This window comes from Erigeron canadensis, chromosome 9 (genome assembly GCF_010389155.1).
Source record: "Erigeron canadensis isolate Cc75 chromosome 9, C_canadensis_v1, whole genome shotgun sequence".
Taxonomy (NCBI): Eukaryota; Viridiplantae; Streptophyta; class Magnoliopsida; order Asterales; family Asteraceae; genus Erigeron; species Erigeron canadensis.
Genome location: NC_057769.1, coordinates 6,693,390 through 6,712,780, shown reverse-complemented (window position 1 = coordinate 6,712,780; position 19,391 = coordinate 6,693,390). Strand labels below are relative to the sequence as shown.

Sequence of the window (19,391 nt, the reverse complement as noted above, 5' to 3'; positions counted from 1 at the left end):
TCCTATACCCCAATGAGGCATATTCAAGAAATGATGTGAGGAATACGCACGAGCCTATGACAATGAAATTTAGTAAAAAGAATCATCTTGGGTATTCTGGGTTCATTTTAGGCTTGCAATTATTACTTTTTGTTTTAACAATTGAAGAAAAACATCAATTTAAGTTTATAACTTTGAAATTTATAATGAGAAAACTAAGTCAGTATTTGGTTCACAGGCCAGTCATGTTTATCTTTAGCACGCTTATACAAAACAGCGAAAAACTAACCATCATGCTATGGTTTCTTAAATGGGTAAAAATATTGTATTGTATCTTAACAAAAAAGAAATGCACATTCACAGTTTTTAACACTAAAATTATCTGTATAGAGCCAATAAAAGAGCAGATATGAAATTCTTGACCAATGTATTTTCTGAAGGGTATGTAGACAAAGTATAGTCTTACCTAAGGTTACCAAAACAGGGCGGATTGGGTAAGGAGGCGGGGTAGTATGCTGTCAAAATGGGTCAGATTTTACTTAGCGGCCGGTTTTCCATGCATTTGCTTAATTAAAGGTCTGTTAATAGATGTAATGATACATTCAGCTATACTTTCCCCGCTTTTCCAGTTAGAGTCACAAACTTGGCAGCAACAATTATGTAGCGATATCAAGAATAACTTAGATCAAGAAAAAATGAAAATCTAGTCTTTGCTAGCAGCCTAGCATTTAAATTTAAAGTTATACTATGTATCAAAAATATAAACATGTGCATGAGGTTACTTTTAGCTTAATTGTAGTCGTAAATGAAATGTAAGGAAACTCCACAGATAAGACCACCGCATATATTAAAACTTCATTATGCAGAACAATAGGCCAACTAATGCAAACTATACAGTAACACACGTCCTTTACATAATATTGAGGCACTAACAATGTGCCAAATTACCTGGTTAAGAGCGTTTCGATTTCTAAGATGTGTGGATTTACAAAGACGAAAGTGCTAACTGTAAATGCAATTTCTCATCTAACAACTTACGCGGACGCCATCTGTTGGATTATTTTTTATTCTTCAACCGACACGCAAAACTAATATAAAAACAACTCAAGTGCAACTAACATCATCCAAAATATCAGCCTTACAAAACCTTTAGGGTGCGTTTGGTTATAGAAAACACCCCCTTGTTTTCCATTTTTGTTTTCCAAGAAAACATGAAAAACAGAAAACGCGTTTGTATCATGGTTTTCCAAGAAAATTCCCTAAGAAAACGAAAAACAATGTTTTTCATTTTTCAATAGAAAACTTGAAAACACCTTTTTATTGTTTTCCATTTTCATTTTCCATCTCTCCCTCCCCATCTTTAACATGTTTTCTAGTTTTCAAAAATGAAAATGTCATTTTTCTAATCAGAACGCGTTTTTAAAATTTTCATTTGTTTTTTAGGAATGAAAAACCCCTTTCATTTTCTAAAAAATTGTAAACCGAAAACCAGAAAACATTTTCTACAACCAAACGGCCCCTTACCGGTTTTTGGTACGATTTTTATTTCTTCTTAAAACAAAGTAACAAAAAAAATGATACTGCTACTGCTATTGTGAGAGATAACAATAAAGATGGATGATAACATATCAAATGATAACAAACAATAAAGATGGATCAATATATTAGCCATTTAATTACACAATCAGATATAAGGTGAAAGGCTTAAAGCTAGTAACATTTTTCATCAGAGAAAGTAAAAAACAAAAATGATAAAATAGTTATACCTAGCAGGCTAGCACTTAAAGGTTAGCTAAAAATAAACTAAAGAAAGAAAAAGTTAGATAAAAATAAAAAAAATAAAAAAATAGGGGGGAATCAATAAAAATATAGATAGAAAAAAAAAACATAAATACTTGTCCATAATTTGGCCAGTTATACCCTTGAAGACAACGGGAGGGGAAAACAATAACAAATCCAAGGGGGAGATTATTCTCGCGGGTAAAACAACAATCCAGTGCAAGAAATGCAAAAGCTATATTTCGATCGATCAAAGGTATAGCTTGCAGTCTTACCCGCAGGAAAAATCTCCTCCTTGAATTTATGCTATTGTCTTGTTAAATTTCTTTGTTTGTTTTCTGACAAGGTTTTGTTTGTTTTGAGTTTTGACGGTTTGCTGTATAGATATGTAGGGAACATGGATATGGTCTTATGATAGGGATTTGGACTTTTTTTAGGGCAAAGCTTTCTTCCTATTTTTCCGAGGAAAAATCATTCTAAATAAATTACGGACGTGGACCTAACACTTTATTTTAAAAGAAAAAAAAAAAAAATTAAGAAAGTTGATATTTTTGCATTCTTAAAAAACGAAAAGTAATGATTTTTACACTTAAAAATTTTCTGGCCAATATGGCCTGATTTAGATGGAAAATATTTTTTTCCTATCCTTACTTCCCCTATCTAATTTTATCTTTTTTTTTCTTTCAAAAAAAATTCAAGAATAGAGCGTAAAGTTATTTATAACTAGGTGAAACTTGTGCGTTGCACCGGTCTATTTTATATTCTATGTAATTCATCGTAAATTACATGCAATAAAATAATGTTATAATGGAAAGTAAATAATTATACATAATAATAAAATAGTTGTTCAACTCAAGTTGTTTCAAAAAAGTTGTGCACACGAAATATAAATATATAGACTACAACGAATGTTAAAACAATCAGAAACACAAGTCTGCATATTAGAATAAGAAAGCAAGTCTTCTAACATAATATTAACAGGATCTTTGTTGATTATTGAGTTAGTCTTTCATAGTGATCTAAACTTGAAAATTATTTGAAAACTATAAACCAAGTTTACATACAATGTCTCGTCGTTTAACTATTCTCCACCTGCCATAGTTTGGATAAAAGTCACTTTAGTAGGATAGAATTTTTCACAAGGCCGTAATGACATATACACATACGTATTTACGTTAACACCGAAATAAATCGATATAATGTTTAAAATAAGAGTTTTGATTAAATATCAAGTCTAAAATTAAGTTGCAACGAATAAATTCAACAAACAATGCTAAATTTATAGGCCACACACTCGCGGTGGTTAGACCATCCACACTTCCAACCTACATCAACCCAACCTTTAATAAAAAAAATTAGTTTCTCTCTTCCACCTAAACAACTCAATATAACTCAACCTTTTACCCACATTCACAACTCAACTTATATTATTTTTTTAACTAAATTAGTATAATTTATGCTAGAAAATATGGATTTGAAAGAATTTATAGATTAAAAGTGAGATGGTGATATGAATATAAGTTATGTCTATACATTATTTATAGACCAAAATTGACTCTTTTTATAAAAAAAACTATAAAACATCAAAAAAAAATTAAAATAAGATTTTTTTTCAACCAATGTAACAATAAAAAGTGTCATAAAATTATATTTCAAGAATAAAATTTTTCTGTCTTTAACAAAATTTATGTCAAAATGTTCGTAAAGAAAAAATAGAAAATACCATGTTTATATATTTTTATAAAGTATTATAAAATGAAAGATTTAAAAGAATAAACAATAAGGTTTATAAATAAATCTAGACTAATCATACAGTAACAAGTGACAAAAGTTGGGTGACTCTCTTAAGTTATGACACCAACCAAGTTGTTATTTTATGTGCCTTTTTCATTTTTTAAAAAAATATTTTGAGTGACTCACCTCACTAAAAGGTTGGGGATGTGGGTGGTCTTATGGAGGACTTGAGAGGTGGATCTATTTATAACATCTTGCTAGTAAACCAAAGCCATATTATTTGTTCCTATTTACAATTAGAATTAGACACCCTGCTTTTCCCATGAGAGATTGCTACATAATAAACCCATGTAAAGGCCAACAAATCTTACAATCTCAGTAACCAATTATTCAACTTTCCTCAGCTCTGACAGAACCATGTGTGTTTGTTATTATCATCTTAGTCAACTTTTGTAAATAAAACATGTAAAACTCACTTTTAATTCTTAGGGATTCTAAATATCGTGGTTTAGACTTGTATCGTTTCAATTTGAAATATAGCAACCAGGACATCCCATACATTCACAAGGTCCGGACTTTACTCATCAAGAATAACATTTAATCAAATAGTAAGCTTTTAAATCCAAAAAGATAGATAGAGGAAAACATAATACATATATTCAAGTTTTAAGAACATATAATGAAGTTTATAAGAAAGAAACCTTAGTCTTATATGCTCGCTAAGAAAAAGTCAAAATTACACAAACCATAGGCCCGAACTCCCACAACCAAAAGCCCAAATTACATATCACAATCCATTATTTCTACTCAAAATACCTTTTACCGATTCAAGTAATGTTTACTTTTCTATTTCATGGTTGTCCGCTTGATAGTATATGTTGGACACAATAACTCCACCATACTTGGAATTAGCCTAACTACTACATCCAATTACATTTGAGTAACCCTATGTCTCTATATAGAACCACATAATTTCAAAATTGAACTTCATTAAGCATCAAGTTGTGATATGCATACCTTCATCTGTAGCAAGACCTAGCTCATTTCTTGCATTTATCTACATATACCAAGAGGAAAAAATAACATGTAGATGCTTGTGGCGCAGAGACCTATGGAACTGTCATTTGCAAAGGTTGGAGTAATATGGCTTAAGGTTTTGTTGGGAGATTATTAAATGGAATGAGTGCATCTAGCCATCAAGATTATTAAATTAATTACCTGAACTGAATGGTGTCATCAACACAACACCACATCTTTTCTAAGTTTAAAGTTAATCGAAGCCAAAGGTGAATGAGATGTGTTTGAAGTTACCTAATCTTTATAGCCAAGTTATGCAGTTGTGTTTAAATAGAAAAACAATGTACTGTAGTTGTTTATAAATGGATCAACGAAAAGCTTCAGTATTTTTCCACTGCCGAGAATAAACCAACCTTAATGCAAAAATAATAATTTAGGCAAGTCTCATAATAAATCATAACCGTTAAAAAAAAATGAGACTGGTCATCTTACTGCAGGTCGACCATTGTGGGTGAAATTCTCTTCACCTAATTAGTACTATTGTAATGATTAGAAAACAATATTGCTACAAAATTTATTCAACGTTTTGAATGATTTTTTAGATTCTATAATCCCCAAACCGACTGACTCATTTTTGAGTACTACATATTATCGTGTCTGACCTATTTGCCATAAAACACAACAAATGCATATGTAAATAAGACAAATTATGAATGGTGTAGAGACCTCTGATTGTAGAGCTGATATACCAGGCAGCCTGAATTTGGCATGTCCATTTCTCCCTGTTCGGTATCTAAGTGTACCTGCAAATTCATGGAAAAAATGGAAATGTGAGAAACAATATTTGGTCCATTTTGAGCAAATCAGATCTACAAAGGCTAGTAAACGGGTTACACAAGGTTAGGTCACGGGCCAAGAAGCCGGATTAGATTGACCTGTATCTCACTATGTCAGCACCTTCTTGTTGGCCTAATAAAACAGGAGGTCGTTAACAAATGATATATAGATTAAGATAAAAAAAAATGCATAAAAAATTTCATAAAAAGGTGAAATGGATTTTAGTGTACCTACATCTCAGACTTGTGTTTAAATAATAAATAGGAACAACCCAAATCAAGCCATTCTCCCCCTCGATTACACCGTTCTAGCAACTGTCGTGAAACATAGATAACCATCAAAAATTCAAAAACCGTCAAAAACTATTCACCAGCACCACATAATGCGGGTACCAATGTACCATACACACAAATATATGTGTATATATATAGACACATACACATATGATTTGATCATGTTTAATGATTTCTTAGCTGACTAAAAATTACGACCAAAATATTACATTGATTTTGATGCTGAGGATTATGATACAAATTACAGTTCACTTAGAAGAATTTTTACTGGCCTACATTTTAAGACTCATACATCTTTTTTTTTAAATAACAGTATCTCCTATGGCACTAAAGATGTGTGTTTATATCTTGTATTAATTATGAGCATCGTCACTTTACAACAGAATTGGTACCTTGAGCGAAACTCACAATCATACTTACAGGACTAAAAAAAAATATCGATCTGGCATTAAGAGAACCCACTAAAATACAATAACTAAATCTTATATAAGAACAAAAAAAAAATTCAATTTAAAAAGATCACATAAAACCACATACATGAATCTTGCAAAACAATATATATATATCACAAAAAAAACTCGCCAATATTCATGATTTATACCTCCAAAATACTATTTTAATCAAATGTGATTTACATTTTCAAAACCCATACCGAAATTCCTATATATATATAAATATATATATATATAACAATTTCATTATTTCTTAACACAAAAATGCAATGAAAATTGATAAAATGATAATACAGTGAAAGGATTGAAAAATCTAATCTGGAATAGGTGTTGATAGCATGAATTTGACTGTAGATATTAAAAAAATTAGAATATTGAATGCGTTTGATATATGCGTTGTTTAGCCATTTAATTTAAAAACCCTGAATCCCTAAAGTGTAGGAATTCTAAGTTATCTTTAGAAATTGAAAATTGGAAGGGGTTTGGGGATAGAGGATGATTAATTAATGGGAAAGATATGGGATAATTAATTCCTAAATTTAGGTTGGATCGGAATGATCAGATAACAATCATGATTTTCAAATTTATGAACAAAAGCAATGTTGGGTCAACTGGTAAAAGTCCACTGTTAATATTGGGGAGGTAACGGGTTCGAGACCAACATCCCCATTATTTTTATAAAAAGCTAATTTATATCTTATAATGCTTAAGTGGATTCTACACATCAGCACGTAAGTTGACGATGTGGCTGATGATGTGTCAAGCAAATCATTCTGGTGACGTCACGTCAGAAAATGCTGACATGGCGGGCTAGAAGAGCGTCAAGTAAGCGCTTTCTGATAGTCTTTTATATATATATAGACTTTAGGGATAAAGTTGTTAATCTCAACCCTTGAATTAAAATCAATGGTCAGCATTCAAAGATGATCTTTAAATCTTGACCTTTGATTTCAATCCAAAGATCAAGAAAATTAAAAAAAATAAGTGGACATTTCATGTTTTAATGTTATTAAAAGAATTATTATGCTGTTTTTTTTTATAAAGATTGTCATTTTTCATTTTCGAGTTATGGTCACAAATGTTCTTTGTGGTGGACTCGTGGTTGACAAAATTTGAGTTTTAATCAATGTTTTAAAACCAATATTTTAATCACACCAGCTTAACTTTCATTATTTCATAACAAGTTATATTTATCAAATAGGTAATTCATAAAAAAAAATGTTTTGACATTCATAAATAACAAATGAATAACATTAAAAAATTATTTAAAAAAAAAAAACTGCATAGCGGTTTAATCGGAAAAACCGGACAAAACTGGAAAAAACTACAGCTAAGGATTAGTGAAAATACCGGACTTAGAATCGGCCTAACTTTCGGTGCCGGGTTTAACTGGTTAGACCGGCCAGTATGAACCGATATTTAAAACACTGACTTTAATCTCTGTGTTTGTTTCCGGGGTGTTTAAAAAATCATCTAATTCCAAAACATCAAAGAACTCGATCCGAAATTATTCGAAAAAATAAATATCCGGATGGCACTTTTCAGAATATTCGAATATCTAAAAACTCACTAAGTCACTATACATTAATACGTGTATACTTAAGTTGGACTTTGACCAAGTTGGGCTTATGTTGGGCTTGAACCAAGTTGCTACTCAACTTATATGACTATATTTATTGTATTTGGGCCAAAAAGTCAAAAACCCTTGAAACAAAAACCATATTCTAGTTCTATACTTCTATTCCAACTTTTCTTACGCATCAATTTAAAGTATGACTAAGGCATAGCGATTAATAAGGTAAACTCTTTCCATTAGACTTGAGCCTGCATTCAAGCCAAGCCCTCATAAACAAAAATTCTATATCCATCCCAAAGTTTTTAGAATGCTAAACTTTTAAGTTAATGTGCAAAAAAACTTAGAATGAATTTAAGATAGAGTATAGGTTTGAAACCCTTGAAACAAAACCTATAATGTATCTTAATTTCATGCTAAGTTTTTTGCACATTATACAGAGTCTATGGGGTACCTGGTTCATATGAAGGAATGAGAAAGAGAAAGAGAATGCTAAGGAATACTATCATTGTATTAAAATTGTTTGGTTATACTCAGATATCATTCTTATAATAGAACTCTGTATACAACAATAAATATGAATAAAATATAAAGAAAATACTATGCGTGCTTGATTGAAGAAGATTTTTTCATCTGTAGCTTTTCGAAAAATGTTAATAACAATTATATTATTACTTTTCTATTATATACGGAGTATATCACACCCACTACCCCATATCTCTCCCCTTTCTCTCATAATAATACACAAAAATAAGTTTCCTTAGCATAGGATATTAGGATGAATGTTTTTAGATCCGGAAAAAAGTAAAGGAGGAAAAAGAAGAATAAGAAAGAGATGAAGAGGAGGGTATTTAGAAGTAAAAAGACAAATATAACCTCATGTGTAATGCACATTGAGGACTTAACAGAGCCATGCTAACGTCCGTTACAAGGAGGGGTGTGTAATGAAGCAAAAAGTCACCTTAGGGTGATCTAATAATAATAATAAAAAAGCACATGGGCGAAAAATAATATAATGACAAACCACATGGTGATATAATGAAATTTTCTCTTAATATTAAATTACCAAAAATCCAAAATCTGCCAGCCATGACCTAAATATCAAATGTATTTATTTGACAATCTTTTTTTTTGAAAGTTAACTTTTGTATTCGTATTCACCCCGGCAAACCACCGGCGGTATCCATATACAAGTAATTACAAGAGTTTAAATTTACACCAATCCGCCCATGAAATACTATTATTCTTCGTCCTACTTCTAAACCATAAAAAACCAAGAGATCTTATGTTTTGAATGATCCTCGTAGTACTAACTCTAGCATTCTCGAACTTTATCTCGTTTTTTGCCTTCTATATACACCAACAACTTATCATAATGATGCCTTTTAAAGCTTCTTTCTCCTCCTTGTTCTTCCTTGCAAGTTTGTGATGCTCTAATAGATCTTTCATGTCAAAGATAAAAAATGTTGGAGTGTCGCACTACTTGCTGATAAAATGTCATACTCTAACAGCCAGTCCTGCGGTTACATAAAAGGTGCTCCACAGATTCCTCCTCCTCCCCACATTTGACAATCTAATACAACACTTTAAAACTAAAATTCTAAAGCGTAATAATTACTACAAATAAAAATTGCCACAAAAAGCCTCAGCTTATAATCAATTTTGAGGTGGCTACAGATGAGTTTAGTGCAAAAGGTTATTTCCAACTTCCAAGACTCCAATTTTCATCCTTTATTTTTTCCTAAAAGATTCAGTATTAGGAGAAGCACGCTCATTTTCGTGTTTAAAACAAACAAATAGTTAAATACTAGATTTTTATACTTATTCTCATATTCTGTGTTATCACTTTTTATAACGATATGAATTTCTTCAGCTAAAAGCATTCATAAATTTAAAGCCTTTCCTTTTATCTTAAAATTTCAATAAACACAACAAAAACTTCGAAAGTGTGGAAATTATTCCCTTTTTTAACTAGGCTAATGACCAACTGGTCGAGTGATTAGGCATTTGGGTTTCTCTTAAAAAGTTTTACCAAGTGTAAGTTTTGCTATACATTAAACAACCGATAGCCCATTATCAAGTTAGGACACTATTTGATACTTAAAATATATATTTTTATCCGAAAATGATTTATAACAAAATTCCTCCACATCTTATCCATGCAAAATGATCTATCAATGATCAAACCCTACATAGGTTATGTTTGGCACACTTTTCAAAAATTTTAGTTTTTTATTTTAAACTAAAAACTCATAAAGTTAAAAATTTTGTTCAGATGCAACTATCTTTATCTTTTATTTGAAAAAAAAGGTCCAAAATAAAACGCTAGTTGAAATAGCATTTTAGAAGCTTTAGTTTTTCGGTTAAACTTTTAATCTTTAAAAGCTACACAAATACCTCTTAAAGTTTCAGTTATAATTATCATACCAAACACTTTTAAAAAATAAAAGTTTTATCTTACAGCTCCAACTAAGAGCTACAATTTATAGCCCAACTAAAAACTACAACTACAAGCTACAACTGTCAGCTACTTTTGCCAAACATACCCGTATTCAACCCCAAATAATGTAACCGGATATATAATCCTAATTTATCAACAATCTCAAAAAGGACTAAAAAAAGGAATACAATGGGCCAAACATCAATTTCTGTAAATCGTTATATATAGTAACATAGCTTTTAACAATTTATTATCCAGAAATATAACTTTCCAAAGTACAATTATTTGCCAAGGTATTACATATTTAATCATTTTCGATTACGTACATCACTAATATTATTTTATCTACGATGAATGAATTGTGGTCCATTTTATGAAGAACCGGTATATTAGAAACATAATTTGAATTTGAATAAAATCAATAACTTAATAATGACAATTATATCACTGTAAATGTAAATGCTAAGAAACAACATGTCCATTTCTTTGAAGTACTTAAACATTATATGAACTCGAATTCGTACAATTATCATCCTTCATATCGCAGTCATAGTGATTTGCTAAGAAATCTTAAGTTGATTTTCCAAATGTTAGCTTACAACACAAATTAATATTAATTATCATATCATATACAATTAGTTGTGGTCCAACTTTTGAAGATAACAATTTTTTATAATGACGATAAATGATCCTATAATTCTCCTAAGTTATACATACGTTTGGGATGGAAATCAAAACTTTCGAAATTCTATAATAATCCATCCCGATAAATATGTAGTGTGATACTCAAAGTCTCAAATTTCAAGTGATATCTATCAAAGTTAAAGGCCTTGTCAATAAGTCACCAACCCTATTGACATAATATATTAAACGGAAAAAAAAATGATAAATTCGACCAATTTGGTTTTCATTAATATATGCTTAAAAAGGCGATCAAGACATGATGTTGGGGTTTATACTTTAGAGTATGCCTATTATAAATATCAATATGTAATGTGTGTTTTGGTTCATAACTATCGAACCATCATTGGAAAACATGAATGTTCTCATTTCCAACTGGTCTAACGTTCAATCTTTGCAGGAAAGCTATATTTTCCCACCTGAAAGGAGGCCAGGAACATGCATAATTCCACCATCGAAAGACATTCCGATCATAGATCTTGAAAGAATCGATGGCCCCAAACGAGCTCTCATAGCTCAACAAATTGTAAAAGCATGCCAAGATTTTGGACTTTTTCAAGTGAGTAATATATAGTACAGGTTGCGAGTCACAAATGTCGTTTATTCAAATATAAAACTTTCGATGTTTGGAACGGATTTGTTCTTTCATGTTCCCAATCATAAGTCGGCCGGCTTTGCGAAGGTTGGAAGTGTCGATCGCCAAAGTCTTCAAATCTTCGTTAAATTGGGGTTGTTGTAGTATGGATACATTTTTTTTATAAAAGATTGTGATAATTTTATAAAAATATAGAGCGAAAGTAGAGAGAATTTTGAAAGTAGGAAAGAAAGAATGAGGTAGAAGAAGAAGGAGGTTAAAAAAAAAAATAAAAAATAATTTTGGTTCAAATTTAGACAAAATGAGTCGTGGCCAATGTTCAAATTTGGACAAATTGCCTTGAGACTAGCATTTTGCACCCATTTTTTTTTTTTCTGTCGGGGTCACCAACTTTTGAAGCGAGAACGCCGCTTGGAGTGGTGTGATTGGCGCCGCTTGAGCGTTTTCAGGCGTTCTTGAGCATTTTTTGGCCGAGTAACGCCTTGCTCCTACTAGTCTTACATTCAAGGATTTTTTTTGACGTTCACTTATGTGTTTTTTTTAATCCAATTTTAATACCTTTGTTGATTTCATTTAATATTTACGAGCATGGTACCCGCGTAATTCGACGGTGGTGGTGGGGAGGGAGGTCTAGTGGTGTCGGTGATGGTACTATTGGTGGTGGTCGTGGTGTCAAGTGGTGTAGGTTAATGTAATTGTGATAATTTTTAAAAGATAAGAGCTTAAAATGTTAATTATTATAATAAATGTTTAAAGTGATTCATTAAACGCAAATTTGGTATTTTATAAAAACTCTTTCCATAGTGGGTGTTTATTAAAGGTATTTTAGTAATTCTGCTTGTAACTATTGTGTGACAATTTCTAAAGAAGGGGGGGTGTGATAATTTTTATAAAGGAGTATAAATATTTATACTATTTGAGACTGTTTAGTAACTTATTATACTGTACAATTATCTATAATATCTAATAAAAAAACAACAACTTATTTTTAAAAGTGTTGGAAAGTTGTGCAATATTTTCATTTACACTACTCTTTAATATTAATGGTTAGATTAAACTATCATTCATTTTTATTTTAAAATATCTCAATTAATCATTTATATCATTACATTAATTATTTACACCACTTGATGCTGTTTTAACCACCAACAATCGCCCCACTACTACATCATCACTGCCACAGCCATCGTCATATTGTCTGTGTAACATGTTAGTTTTATTAATTAATATATATACTTTTTCTTTAAATAAAAAAAAAAGTTGACCACCACAACAATGCATACCGTGGTCATAGGAAACTAGAAAAGGAAGAAAAGGGTTGCGGTTAAAGACTCACACTTTGACTTTTCGGAGTTTTCTTTCTCTTCGTACAACTATGATCCCACCAATTTTACACTTTTAACCCCACAAACAACCAAAATAAAGGGCATTTTAGTAACTTTACCGAAACAAAATCCAGCCCGCCCAATTGCTTAACGAAAACAATTTGAATTTCAAGAATCTCACTCTCCTAATCCTTGTTGCACATGCTTACTAACTAATTACTACAAACCAATTCAAAATTAATCGCCTAATTTCGGAACGTTAACCAAAAACCAAAACTACGAGTATTATATAATACCGCCCAAAATTTCATTCAAAACTCACCATTTTTCACATCTCCCAAACGCTCTCTCTTTTTCTACTTCTTCAATTCACCCCCAAATTAAAAACACTCTCCACCTTTGTTGTCGATTACCCCCAAATTTTCAATCCAAATTCATCAGGTAAACAACAACTACTTATTCAGTTTTAAATTTAATTTAGGTTTTTCGTGGGTCACATTTTAAACCTAATTTTATCATCTGGGTATTCATAAAAATCAATCATTTTTGTAATTGTAATCTGGGTTTTTCATATCTTGTAGTTTTATTCAGTTTATAATAATTTATTTTTTGTAAATTTAATTTGGGTTTCTTGTGGTCACATTTTAAACCTAATTTTATCATATGGGTATTTATAACAATTAATCTTTTTTGTAATTGTAATCTGGGTTTTTCAAATCTTGTAGTTTTATTTAGTTTATAGTTTTTTTTTTTGTAAAATTTAATTTGGGTTTTTTGTGGGTCACATTTTAAACCTAATATTATCATCTGGGTATTCATAAAAATCAACCTTTTTTGTGATTGTAATCTGGGTTTTTCAGATCTTGTAGTAGGTATTCAGTATAATATCATAATTATATTTATTTTATCATCCTTGTATTTCTGAAATTTATCATCTGTACATAAAAATGTAATCATTTTACAGTTGATTAATCATGCCGGAAGCACGTGATCGACTTGTTAGGCCAAACGATGTTGCCGAAATATATCGTCTTCGTTTAACATCTGTCGGTAGAACACGAATTAGGCCAGATGAAATTGGTGATGAAAATCAGACACCGTTCAGATGGGGTATGACATCGTTGACCGGAGGTGGCTTAGGTCAACGCACTGGTGGTGTGGCACATTTAACTAGAGGAAGGGGTTTGTTTGAAAGTCATGGTGGCCAGAGACAGAACACACCACCATCGCGCAACGTTTCACGGCGTGGAAGAGGTGCAAATTCATGGGCAAATGGTGTATTACCTTCTTGGTATCCACGTAGGCCACTTGCCGATATCACTCATATTGATAGGGTATCGTTTCTTTCTTTCTTTTCTGTTTATGTATTGTTTAAGTACTACCATACATATTTTTGGATTGTCTCTATAGAATTCTGTTTTATGTATATGCTAAAAGGGGTTGTATGCATATATGGAATATTTGGGTGTGGCGAAATGGGATTCATAGATAATGTAATTACAAGTCATTGTGATTGTACTATTGTAACATGTTAATATAAAAAAAAATTCTGTTTAGATCAATGGGTTGATAGTTTTTGTTAATAGTACAAATAATCTTATTGATGATAAGTGGGCATTGTCAAATCTTTTTGTTAATGTGTTGATAGTTTAGTTTGATTGTGATCTTGTAAAAGTGGGGTGATGGATAATCTAGTTAACTATTATGTTCACAATTGTGCCTTTTAAGTGTTCTGAAGTTCTGATCATGTGTAAATATATTTATCGCTTATGTAATAGATGTTTAGGTCATAAGTGTGCATCATTGAATATACAGTTTGCGAAAATGTGTTTTTTCATTTCTTTACTGGTATATGCTATTTGTAATATTAGCTACTTGATGCTTTGAAATGTTTTGTATTTGATCTCTATGATTTTGAAATGTTGATTTAGGCAATTCAGAGAAGAAGGGAGCGATTGGGAAATGTTAATGGTCAAGTTTTGGAGACCCCGGCCCCAACAAGGATCTATCAACAACAGCCTGCTGATCAAGATCCTTCTCCATCAGGTGCTCACCTCGAGCAAGAGCTTTCTTTAGTGACTCCGAAGCCAAACATAGCATCTAAAACAAATAAGTCATCGAATTTGGGAAAGGTGCCAATGATATTTGCTGATTTTGTTAATCAAAGTGGAGGAGAATCAGAGTTTTTGACACCTGCGAAGAGGCTGCTGAACTCGATTGACATTGTTGAGAAAGTGGTGATGGAGGAATTGGCTAGATCAAAGAGAACCCCAGCTGCCAAAAAGGCTGAAAGAGAGAAAAAGGTCAGAATTCTGATGTCAATGCGGTAACCTGAAATGAAATTGGTAAGCTGATCAACTCTTTCTTAGAATTGATGTACAGTTGAAGGCTCTCAACTCTTGTTGAGCACAGGATTGATGAACGGGCAAGGTTGGTTTGGTTGATGGATCATCAACTGATGATTGGGTTTCCAGTGTTAATAGTACTTGTTTAGCTTTTCTTCTTGAAACGTTAGTCTATATTTAGTGTAGAATGATATGATCCCAGCTGTTAGAAGATATATCTTGTATCCATAGTTGATTTTGTAATACATTAGTTGAAACTGTAAACCTGAGTAATAGCATTCCGGGGACAAGTAGCTAATCGTATTTTCTTGTACCCATGAGTCATTTGCTTAAATATAGTATTTGTTGTTGAGATTGGATATAAGTAATAATGCATTTGTTATTGCTGTTTATTCTCAGAAGATAAAAGCATTAATAGGCTTATTGATGTTGTTGATCGCACTATGTTCTGGCTGTGCCTAGTTTATCAATTAGACTTATCTTACTAGTACTTGCTTTGTTAAGTTTGCTTAGACATGCTGTCTGACGGGTGATCCTTTTGTTAATTTATGAAATTAGCAGTTTTCTTGCACTAAAGATACAAGTAGATGCCAAACTAGCATTTTAGGTACAGTTGCTTCCATGTAGTATGTAGTGGGATTAGTCGTTACTTGCTGAAAAGTTAATAAGTGTTCTATTGGTTATGATACAAGGTGACGAAAGACCTGATAGATTTAATACGTATAAATGGCTGTATATGTCAATAGTTTGACTTCGTGTGATTTAATGCAGGTATACTAGTAATTTGTCTCCTGTTAATGTAGTTAGTATTGTTTTTGCATTATGCAAGCTATATGTAATATGGAAAGACGTGAAAGCTAATTAGGCCAGTCTTGTGGCTTACAATCGATTCTGTAGTAATGTAGTGGGATAGCTGTTACTTGCAGAAAAGTTAATAAGCGTTGTGTTGGTAATGCTAGAATGTATTGAAAAACCTGATAGGTTTAATACGTGTAAATACCTGTGTATATCAACAGTTTGGCTTGTGTGATTTAATGCCGGTATACTAGTAATTTGTCCCCTGTTAATGTAGTTAGTATTGTGTTTGCATTATGCAAGGTTATATGTGATATGAAGAACATGAAAGCTAAATAGGCCAGTCTTCAGGTTACGTACAAATGATTCGTAAACCATTGATTTGAATCTGATGGATTAAAATGATCTGTTTATTATTTATCTTAGTAAATCATGAAAAGTGTTAATTAAGAGCTTAATTTGACAGGCCACACTGTCACTTTTCTTTTCCGTAACACTTAATGTCCCTTTTTAAGAATACAAAAATGTGAAGTAGTTTTATACTTTTATTAGTAATGTACTCAGTTATCTGATTTGTTTAGATATTTGTTTTTCGAATGAACTTGGGCTTATTTATGATTTTTGAGGAATTTGGTAACAGTTTTATCTACAACTTTCAGATAAAGTTGTTGCTTATGCTTAACTGCCAATGCTTATAGACTTTGTAAGCATAAGTTGGCTTACCATAATACTACTCATGGAAAAAAACCATCTTCTTTGGCAAAGCATACCTTATGCATACAAGAAAACTGCAGATATATAAATTGGTTATTATAATAAAGGGGAAGGGAATATGAGGCTGTTAGGCACCCAAGTTAGGTGAAAAACCCCTTACATACCTTTTTTTAAAAGGTAAAAATCATGGGGGGCCATGTATTTATTTAAAATATTAAAATATTAGTATGTGAGGGGTTTTTCACCCAAGTTGGGTGCATAACAGCCTCATACTCACTTTTCTCTTATAATAAAGGTGGCTGAGCAGAATGCCATTCAGGTTGAAAATTCGCCTTCTGCCATGGCTATCAGTGTCCTGTTGCCTACTTTTTTTGTGGTTTCCATTGAACATACAGGGAAACATTTCTGAGAGTCAACAAACAAATGTATGAAAGATATAGACTGCAGTGCTTATGTAAGCTATTGAATCCAGATAAAGTGTATGCATTTCGATTGAATACATTATTGTAGGCCTCTTTTGACCCGAACATAGTTTCATAGAACCCATTTGATAAATTTTAAGAATCCGACCGAGAGCCACCCTTTTGTCAAAGCTAGATTCATTACTTGTAAATCATACATAAAATAGGTGGTAAAATGAACAGATCTGGTCGAACCAGATTTGGGTCAAAAGACTCATAACAGGTTGTCCAATGAGAGCAATTTGAGTCAAAAAAAGCTACGTTAAGTATGTGTATGAGTTACTATTTATTAAAAAGTACTTGAGGGCCGATTGGGCTGTCAACAATTTAGTAGGTTTAGAGTTGGCAAAGTGGATGGGGTGGGTCAAGAGTAATGGATTGTTGAGAAAGTATTAAATGGGCTTGGGTGAAAAATATGACACATGTCTGGTCCAAACATACTATCTTTTCCAGAAAACTGTATCAACTTATAATTTACTATCCAAAAAGATTACTTGAAGCCTCCGATTATTTTCTGGATGATTAGTTGGATACATGAGTCTTGGTTGCAGACTTAAAACAACACATTATTGCCTATACGGGCTATAGATACACTAATGCCTGTTAGTGATACACTCAGTTCTCCATAAATGCATATATTTCGAAAGCTTTCCATAAATTTAGAGTAATCCAATCATGACCTCAATCTGAGTCACATCTTGATTTTCGTAAAGCCTTTGTTTCCATCAACAATTATATGCTGCAATGAGATGGTCTGACAGGAAACTTATGTAACAAAATACTCGGCTAATTTCTTAGCTTACAATATAGCCAACATTCTCATCTAAAGGTCGGGAAGCAGAACTTAACTGTGCATGCTACTCTAGATAACACTTACAGAAATGCCCAAAACTCAATGCATAATCATGAACATTGTATGATAAGGCATCAATATCTTAACCACTGTACCTCTAGTTCGTTTACGGCCCTATGCATCATTAGATCCTCACTGATCATTCGCAAACGATCATGAAAAAATATAAATTATGTAAAACTAAGGTTAAAGAGGTATGAAATGGTCTTTTAACCTATATAACTTTCGCTCTCTGCTGTATGTCTCTACCACTAACTCTAAGTTTTCATCGTGTGGTAATTTTTAATTTTTTTTTATTGTAGAAGAGGTCTGCCCCATTAATAATGTTAAGTTCTTAACATTAAATCCGTCTTTAATATTCATGGTTAACCTACCTCGTAATCACACTTCGACCAAACCAGACATCATCTAAACTGAGCCTTAAAAAAAGTCACAACGTATCTACCAAAAGCTGCCAGCCATAACCTAAATATCAAATGTATTTGTTTAAAAATCCAATGGTAAACACTTAAAAAATTCTAAAGTGAGTTAATCTCTACAAATAAAAATTGCCCTAAAAACTCAGGTTATAATCAATTTTGAGGTTGCTATCGACGAGTTTAGTTGCAAAAAGTTATCTCCAATTTTCTGCCTTTGTTTTCTAAATAAAGGATATTGGAAACTTCAGAAACGCCAAACGCGCTCATTTTCGTGTTTAAAACAAAGAGTTCATTACTACGGAGTACGTAGAATTTTATACTTCATGTCTGTGTCATCATTTTTTAAAACGATATGAAGTCTTCGGCTAAAAGCATTCTAAATTTACAAGCCTTTCCTTCTCTTAAAATTTTTAATAAACATAACAAAAATTCTAGAGGTGTGGAATTAGCTTTTCCTTTCAAAAAGGAATCCTAGATTATAATTTCCCTTTTTAATTAGGCATTTGGGTTTCTGTTATAAAGCGGGAGTTCGGAACTTGTCAAGTGTAACTTTTGCTCCTATTAATCCTTAAGTTGTTGTGGGAGGAGTTTGCATGGAAAATTCCCTTGGCACCTTTTATGGTAGTAGGATCTGCTTTAGACAACCGATTGTCCGTAGTTAAGTTAAGTATTCACCAGTTTAGTTCATCCTAGTAGCGAAGGAAAGGGGCATTAATTCGCCGTAGTTAAGTATTCACCATTTGACACTAAAAATTGTATGTTTCCATTAGAAACTCACCTATACAAAAAGTTTTCTACATGCTATCCAAACGAATCCATTAAACCACCATGTATTCAACCCAAACATAAAACAATGTAACTGGATTATCAACAATCTCAAAAAGGACTAAAAAAGAGGAACACATTTGCAAGCCAACCACAATTTCTATAAATCACGCTAAGCATTATTTCATGGTAACGAAAATCAGCCAATTCGGTTGAGAAATCAGGTTCAGATCGGGATCGGTTGTTTCTAGAGACGAGTCGAACCGGAACATATTAAATATCTATAAACGGCTCATAATTGGGTCAACCTTGGTAAAACTCAGCCGATTGGGTC

General features: G+C 32.0%; 1 protein-coding gene and 1 long non-coding RNA gene across 5 annotated transcripts; one reads left to right on the top strand and one right to left on the bottom strand.

Moving 5' to 3' along the window:
- Nucleotides 1–2,618: 2,618 nt before the first annotated feature.
- Nucleotides 2,619–6,289, bottom strand: LOC122582669. Of its 4 annotated transcripts, none has more exons than XR_006321222.1 (5): nt 5,577–6,163; nt 5,404–5,478; nt 5,236–5,312; nt 4,510–4,549; nt 2,619–2,850 (listed from the first exon to the last, which is right to left on the bottom strand). It is a non-coding gene; the product is annotated as an uncharacterized LOC122582669 (long non-coding RNA). The 4 variants fall into 4 exon arrangements; XR_006321221.1 differs by lacking the exon at nt 2,619–2,850 and adding an exon at nt 6,241–6,289 and having other exon boundaries at nt 4,170–4,549; nt 5,577–5,660; XR_006321220.1 differs by lacking the exon at nt 2,619–2,850 and having other exon boundaries at nt 4,171–4,549; nt 5,577–6,158.
- A 6,753-nt stretch (nt 6,290–13,042) lies between these two features.
- On the top strand, nt 13,043–15,363 carry LOC122582994 (protein POLYCHOME-like). Its single transcript, XM_043755428.1, has 3 exons — nt 13,043–13,146; nt 13,670–14,039; nt 14,637–15,363. The coding sequence occupies exons 2-3, from the start codon at nt 13,680–13,682 to the stop codon at nt 15,033–15,035; spliced, it is 759 nt and encodes a 252-aa protein (XP_043611363.1). The 5' UTR covers nt 13,043–13,146; nt 13,670–13,679; the 3' UTR covers nt 15,036–15,363.
- The last annotated feature ends 4,028 nt before the right edge of the window (nt 15,364–19,391 follow it).

Coding starts and splice junctions, on each gene's coding strand:
- LOC122582994 (XM_043755428.1), top strand. CDS start 13,680: ATGCCGGAAGCACGTGATCGACTTGTTAGGCCAAACGATGTTGCCGAA. Junction 14,040..14,636: donor ATATCACTCATATTGATAGG/GTATCGTTTCTT, acceptor ATGTTGATTTAG/GCAATTCAGAGAAGAAGGGA.